This window comes from Magnolia sinica, chromosome 17 (genome assembly GCF_029962835.1).
Source record: "Magnolia sinica isolate HGM2019 chromosome 17, MsV1, whole genome shotgun sequence".
Taxonomy (NCBI): domain Eukaryota; kingdom Viridiplantae; phylum Streptophyta; class Magnoliopsida; order Magnoliales; family Magnoliaceae; genus Magnolia; species Magnolia sinica.
The window spans coordinates 24,857,660-24,865,312 of NC_080589.1; the positions used below are offsets into that span (position 1 = coordinate 24,857,660).

The 7,653-nt window shown below is 40.3% G+C and overlaps 1 protein-coding gene across 2 annotated transcripts; it reads right to left on the reverse strand.

The window, feature by feature from the left end:
- Positions 1-2,912: 2,912 nt before the first annotated feature.
- LOC131230710 (putative E3 ubiquitin-protein ligase RF298) lies at positions 2,913-7,294 on the reverse strand. Of its 2 annotated transcripts, XM_058226640.1 has the most exons (4): positions 7,145-7,294; positions 6,762-6,797; positions 4,516-6,600; positions 2,913-3,919 (listed from the first exon to the last, which is right to left on the reverse strand). In XM_058226640.1, the coding sequence occupies exons 3-4, from the start codon at positions 6,517-6,519 to the stop codon at positions 3,362-3,364; spliced, it is 2,562 nt and encodes an 853-aa protein (XP_058082623.1). In that variant the 5' UTR covers positions 6,520-6,600; positions 6,762-6,797; positions 7,145-7,294; the 3' UTR covers positions 2,913-3,361. The 2 variants fall into 2 exon arrangements, with proteins under 2 accessions (XP_058082623.1, XP_058082624.1); XM_058226641.1 differs by lacking the exon at positions 7,145-7,294 and having other exon boundaries at positions 6,762-7,111.
- Positions 7,295-7,653: the final 359 nt, after the last annotated feature.

Below are 7,653 nucleotides of genomic sequence, written 5' to 3' on the forward strand. Positions count from 1 at the left end.
TTTTACATCTAAGTCAACACTACATGCCATCCATGCAAAGTGAAAAAAGGAAGTGAGATCTACTCGCACGGATCGTTCACATGCACTGAGGCGAAGCCATGGCTAATCATAGACTTCCTATCCAAGAGATAACAACTTCCTTTACCAGCCCTAATCTGCCAAACCCTAGAGATATGCACTTCTAGCCATTCCTCCAGGAAATTTTCCACGAATAGTGTAGGAAGTTCCGATAAGGATAGGCATGCTCCACCCTTCTTACTATTCGCTACAGCCTCCACCTCCTCCTGAGTGGAACCCATTATCCATGCTCTCCTCTTACAACACAACCTACCCCTTTCGACTCCTTTATGGCAACACTTTGATCACCTCCCAGCTTCTCCCCCTCTTGACTTCGATCGCCATCCTCACCATCCTCACTCATCTCACCTTCCCACAGCTAGCCCTTAAACTGGATCATGCCAGCAACATCTAGCACAAACACAGATGGAAAATGCCGTGCTTTGCTCAAAGGTAGCATTGTTTCTGCATTAACATGTCATGAGTGAAAATTGTGTGATGCGGATCATATTTAGAGATACATGTAGTGACATTAATTTTTTTTTTAAAAAAACTGCCTTATATAAAATTTACATCATTTACACATAAGATGAGTGGTGGAGAAGCATCATGCTACCTATTTACAAAAAGAAAAGCATATGCATAATGTTCCATCAACTATACCATGTGGGAGAGAGTGGTAGAACAAAGATCAAGAGAAGTAAGAAAGATAATAGAAAAATCAATTCGGTTTCATGGCAGGAGATTGACAATTGATGGAAAAGCATATAAAGAAGTGAGAATCTACACATGGTTTTGCAGATCAAGAGGAAGCATATGATAGAATTCCTAGGAAGGTTACATGGGCGGACGCTAAAGAGGAATGGGTTCCAGGGGTATATACAAACACCATTAAAGACATATGCAAGAGTCTTGTTACAAGAGAGCGGCTTGTGCTGAGATTGAGTTTTTTTTTCCGGTAGTAGTCGGTCTTCGTGAGATGTTCGCAATAAGCCCTTATCATTTTGCACTTGTTATATATAGATGAATTGGATCCCTTGATTTGTGTTGTTTGCAGATAATATTATGTTGATCAATGAGGCTAGAGGCTGAAAAGCTAATTAGTAGTTTGAAGGAAGGCTCTTAAGCTTAAAACCTGGTAGAAACAAGACAGTATTGAAACGCAACTTTAGCAAGACTAGTTATAGGAGCAAGGCTTTAGTTTTTAAGAGAAATGATACAGTAAAGTTGTAGTTCTCCCAGCTGCATCTCTCACTTAGTAAGTCCAATTGATTGATCTTAACAGTCTATCAAGTCCAAAACAAATTATATGGGCTACTATGCAAAAATCATACCGATGGCATAATCTAATCCATCCCTTATTTGTACTTATTTTTGTAGCTATACTTTTCTTTTTTCCGAGCCATGGATGGGATGGTTAGGATTTACTAACGAAAGTGACTCTTTAGACTCATAAGCCATTTATGATGGGATTCAACAAATGGAGTGATCAAATTGCTGACTGGACCTATTTTTGTGTAATGATCTTGACTGTCCAAATTAAATGCTAAGGATTAGATAGTTATGATTTTCACATTAGTGCTATGTTTGCATTGTAGCCCATAAAATCAGTGTTGGAACCTAATGTACAGTATATATCAAGCATTTGGATTGTCTGTGTGTCCCTCTGAGAGCACCGGAGCATTTCTCTTAGTTAAATTCAACAGTAAGATATTCCTCCCAGCGATTTGCTTTATTACCTTAACTCTCATATTCGATAAAGGGGAGATTGATGATAAGGATGTTTCCAATAGAACTAGAGGCGGATGGATGCATTGACAACATGGCTTCGGAGTGTTGTTTGATTGTTGCATGCCTATGAAACATGTACGGAAATTTTTCGCAAGAGAGTTACTCAAAGGCAATGCTATATGGAGCAGTGTTGGGCAATTGGACTTGGAAGACAACAAAAGCAAAGATTGAGTATTAATTGAGGATGTGTGGGAAGACTAGTAAGGATGGGATTAAGAGTGAGACAATCTTAAGTAGCATATGAGTGTTCCCGATAAGAGAATGATGAAGAGCATAATGAGATGGTTTGCTCATGTGCAATAAAGACGAGATGGCTTTTGATAAAGGACAGGAACATTGATTAAGGTTTAAGAGCCTAGAAAGAGGATGACAAGAATGCCTAGAAGGACTAAGAGGAGATGAGATGGGATATGAAGGCTTGTTCAATGACTGAGGATTGGACCTTGGATAGGAATGATTGGTGAAACAAGATTCGTAAAGCAAACCCCAGATAGCTGGACGATGATGCATAAGATATAAAATGTATCTACAATGGTGAATATACAATAAGAACTATATTGCATATAAATACTGCTAGAATACAGAAAGAAGATATAGATGAAGGTATCTTCTAGCAGAAGTGTATACAACGTCCGACATGTGTATTATCATAGATGAACCAGACGGAAATTTTTAGAACTAGAGTGCCTTAATGGAAACCCATACTCTGCAATAACAATCAAAAGGCAAAGAAAGATAGTGAGTATATTGATAGTAACCACCATATAGAGATGATAACAATAAATTCTTCAAAGAAAGATTCTGAAATGCAGGTGGAATTCTAAGCGGAGAGATCAAGAGAATGAACAAAGAAGCTTTGAACTTTAAACTACACTCATTTGGGTTTATTATTTTGCACCTAAATTCAAAAGAAAAAGAAGCAATGGTGTTTGTGCATTGAATCAAATATATTCAATGAAGGCAATATGCTCTAGCTACTAAATCATACAAGCATGGTACAAGCCACAAATAAATGTGAAGGAGCTAGAGCTTTCTGTTATGCTACAATAGTAACTACGTATCAATTGAAAAGCATCGAACAGTAAGAAATGACCAATATTTGTAGTAATTACAATTCCATCTAATACTTTTTAGTTGGTATCAGCAAAACCTCAATTGGATGGATTGGAAACCAGTTGACCTCCCACTTTTAGGCCTGTTGAAATTACATATTTAGAATTGCCCAATGGGCCACTATCAATATATGAAGTGGCCTTCTCGTGGCTTGCTCGATGACTGGTCCCGATCTTGTGCATGTCTGCCCGTTTTCTGTAGGAACTCGTATACAAAAAGTCGTTTGCAAGAATTTCTCTCAAATATTGAAAAGCTCAAAGGCATATCAAAGATCATAAACAAGAATAACTCGCAATTATTAAGGCAATCGGAGGTTACGACTCACAACAAACAACCTCAGATGCATCACATGCTCCCAAATCCCACACAACATTATTTAGATTCTTTTACTTGACCCAGTTCAGACAGCAGTAGATGTCGGCTTAGAGTCAGCAGAGAGTACACAAACTCGCCGCTGAATAGGAGTCCTACAAGAAGGGCAATCCTTCATTCCATTTTTCTCATGAAGTTCGTTGCAGTTTGGGCAAACAACTTGGTGGGCACAGGGCAGGAAAACGACGGACATCTCTTCGGTCAAGCACATGACGCACTCCCGCTCACGTCGGACGTCTCCCACTCCCCAATCCTCAAAATTAGCCATCTCAGAAATATGATGTGTGTGGGTCTCCTTAAGAGCAGAGATGCTCCTACCATCCATCACTCGGGAAGCATAAGTACAATCTATGCCCCGACGGAGTGCTGCTATTTTGGAAGAGTCAGTCTTCAGCCTCAACTGGGCAATCTCCTTCTCAAGTCTCCAAATATCATCTCTGTCACTTTGGAAATCGCTTTCTGCTTTTAATCTTATTGTTTCTTCCTTTGTTTTCGCCGAGACCTCAATCTGTTCTCTTTCTTTTCTTACAGAATTAGCCTGCATGAGTGCTTCTTCTTTTACCTTCTCCTCCTGTCTCCATCTTGCCTGTATTTTTTTTATTGGAAAAACACACACAACCACAACCAAACTAAAATGACCCATTTCTTAAAAGAAAATGGAAAGAAACAGAGCTAGAACGAATCGAACTTTTGACAACAAAAAAAATACAGTCTCTCTTTTGATAATAAGAAAACAATATTCAAAGCATAATTGAGAAATGAAAGCAACTTATGTTATACTCGAATGCAAAATATCACACTCCATGGGGAGACATCACACATGCAGGACATTGGACTCTCAACCACTGGGCCCCACCATGTATGGCCATATAGCCTGAAATTCAAACGAGTCGGACGATTGTACCTGCTTAAGCCTCTAAGGGAGGGGCTTTTGTCCATCGCCTATGAACTGTTGGGAGGCTTTTTTTACTATCCATTTTCCCTCAAAACTCCTACAACCAAATGAGTAGGATCACCCTATTGCTGTTATTTTTGGGCAATGGCCCATCCACGATGGGGTATAGCAGTTACGTAGTCAGGTTCAGCACTTGTATGTGTGTTCCATGCGAAATTTGGGTTTCATATTAAAATTCCTCCTATAAAGAAACACTCATTCACAGAATGTCATCTCAAACCACTTACCTCAAGTTGAGCTTGATAATCTTTAGCTTGCTCTACTTGCTGCTGCAGTTGAGATAGCTTACGCTTCTCAGCCACCAGCTCTTCTTGAAACATGGCCTTCCGCCTCTCCCATGATTCGAATTCCTTCAACATCTTCTTCTCCCTTCGAGAAACTTCTAGAAAACTAGCGGCCGATTCTGCAGCCCATAACTTGGCAGCCTCCATATCCTTCCTCAATTCGGAATTCTCCACCTCAAGCCTGCAAACATCTGCATTAGCCCGCTCAACCTGGCCACTAGCTTTGCATAATGCATTCTCCATCTCCAAGAGCTTTTTCATGTTGTTCTCTTCCAGTGTTTGTTTCTCCTTCTTGACACGGACTGCCTCTTCTTTCTCTTGCCTCAGGGTTTTGAGCTCGGCATTGTCCTTGCTCAGCTTACAGGTCACCTGCATCACCCTCTGTGTGCCCCACTCCGTCCACTCTTGCATCTGATTCTGCAGCACCTGCACACGCAGGGCCAACTTCAGCAGTGCCTCGTCCTGCTTATCACGCGGAACCAACTGCCCAAAGCTCTTGTCACATGAAATTCCGGCATAGCTAAAACTCCCATTCTCAGTAGTACTGCTGTTTTCAGAAGGCAACGACAAAGACAGATCGGTATTAGCCACGGGCAAGGCAGGTGAACCACTGACTGGTTTTGAGCTGGACACGGAGTCACTGGTTGGCCCCACCTTTATGGAAAGGTTGGTATTTCCATCAGCTTGAAACACATCCGTTCCCACGGCTCTACTTAGCTTTGAGGAAGGATTCTTCAAATTCAGAGCATTGGATTCAGAAATGGACTTGCATTTCTTATCTAAGAACAAGCCACCAAAGCTGCTGAGCTTCCCCGTCTTCAAAGCCCCTTTAGCTCCATGTCGCAAGTGCTTCTCGAGATGACTTGATTTCTGATGATGGATAGGTTCTTTCCTTGAACTATTTGTGCGGCTCCTTTCGCTACTCCCCGACTTCTCTTCCAGTGAAGATGATGGAGAGACTGACGGAATGCAATCCTCAGTAACAGCCGAGGATTCCGCCACAGAGTCAACTGAAGAAATTGAACTTCCTTTCTCAGGAATTAGCCGATCAGGAACAACATCAGAGGCATTGCCCGATGCACCGGAGAAAGGATTCAGTCTGTTGGGTCTCAGAACAATAGGCCCAGGGATGCTTGTGATGGAATCACCACCATCTGATTTGATCTGTTGAACAGTAGAAACAGAAGAACAATCCACTTTATCATCACTGCTTAAACTACTCATCGGATCACCATCCATCATGCAGGCATGAGACACATTCATGTCACAAATCAGCAAGCACCACATTGCATCCCCTGTGCTGAAGAATGGCCTAACTTCCATAAGCACGCATACCATCTCCGCCAATACATACCTCTCCAGTTGCTGCAAATCATCGAAAGAATGCTCCCTCGAAGTATCTATCTCTTGCCCGCTCCTCAGAAATGCTAACGTACTGTCCACAATATTCAATTCGGTATCCTTACATCCATAACAAAGGCCAGACCTCAATACCGCTTTTGTAGCAACCTCCTCACTATGACCAAAAGAAGTGATCTTTTTAATTGCACTTTTGAAAATCATATCCAAATTGCTCAAAACGAGTTCTTCTAGCATGGTCTCCGTAAGATCGCTCCAATCCACGTCCTGGAATTCTTCGACTTCTAGGTCCTTTCTATCAGATGACCCACCGGAACCCGTTGATCTAAGATCGGATTTGAACACGTCGAGCTGGCCTTGACTCGAACTAGGCAAACCACAGACACCATTTCGTTCGGCACTAGGATTGTTTTGGGATTTCTCAATGGAGATTTCATAAGCGGGGCATTCAGATTGAGATGGGAGGAGTTTGTTTTGATCAACAAGAGGCAGGTCAGCTCGGTATTTTCTTTTATTCCTACTTCCTTTTTCTTGAACTGAAATCGGAGATGATATTTGACTACTGCCCCTAAGAACCACTGCTGCCATTTTATATTTAATATCAATTTCGAATTTTTCAACAACTTGTTTCGAATCTCTACCTATAAATCCTCAATGCAATGCCGGATTCTGATCCAAGATCATATAACAACATAATCAAAGAAACAAAAACAACCAATCATCAAAATAGATTAAACAAATATATAAATCCCATCCAAATGATCGAAGGAATCAGACCATTAAAATTTTTAAAAATGTAATTAAAAAAAAAAAGGAGATGGAAAGCGCACCTTTCGATGGTGAATTTGGTGAGAAAAGCCGATTTCCTGCATCAGATCACTTCAAATGATCAAAATCAAGACACCCACAAAATAAAATTTCAAGAACAAATCTATCAACCCAAAAAAATATATATGTTATAAATTCATCAGAAAATAACAGAAAAAAACAACAATAATCCACAAAAACAAGATCAAGAAAATAAAAATAAAAATGAAAACATCAACATAACCAAAAAAGGAAAAATACCCACGTTTTTAAATCGAAAAAAACACCGAAGAAAAAATACAAAAAATCTCACAAGATGTATCAGAAAAAGATCCCCAAATTCTTTTTTTTTTTAAAGAAAAAAAAAAACAGGTATTTCGACGAGAATGAATCGATCTCTACGCACCCAATATCAGCTTATATTGATTTGATTGATTAATACAAAAATCTAATCTGAGAGAAAAATCAAAATCCAATCGAGCATTGGAGAACTCTCTCTCTCTCTCTCTCTGTCTCTCTCTCTCTCTTCTTTTCTCTGGGTCGGGATTTTCATCGCTTTATTAATTGATAACCACCCACGGATGAACGGACTACGGTCAAACATACACGCAGCCTATGGGTTGATCTCGTTGTGTGGGCCCATCTAATCCGTCACCCGTACTATGATCCTGATATTTCATTTAGAAGAACCAAGGACAGATGGGCCATAGCATTGAACCGTGTGGATGGAGTGATTGCAATCATCGATGGCCTGTGAACGACGGTTAAAACAAAGTCTGTAATCAAGTGATTAGAATCATCTGATCAAAGAAATTCTAAGGTTGTAAACTTTATATGGCATGGGCCGATGGATGAACGGTTCTGATAGTTGTAATTATCCTTAAAAAATAAAGAAACCTACAGAGAGATTGGGCA

Coding starts and splice junctions, on each gene's coding strand:
- LOC131230710 (XM_058226640.1), bottom strand. CDS start 6,519: ATGGCAGCAGTGGTTCTTAGGGGCAGTAGTCAAATATCATCTCCGATT. Junction 3,920..4,515: donor ATTATCAAGCTCAACTTGAG/GTAAGTGGTTTG, acceptor AAAAAAATACAG/GCAAGATGGAGACAGGAGGA.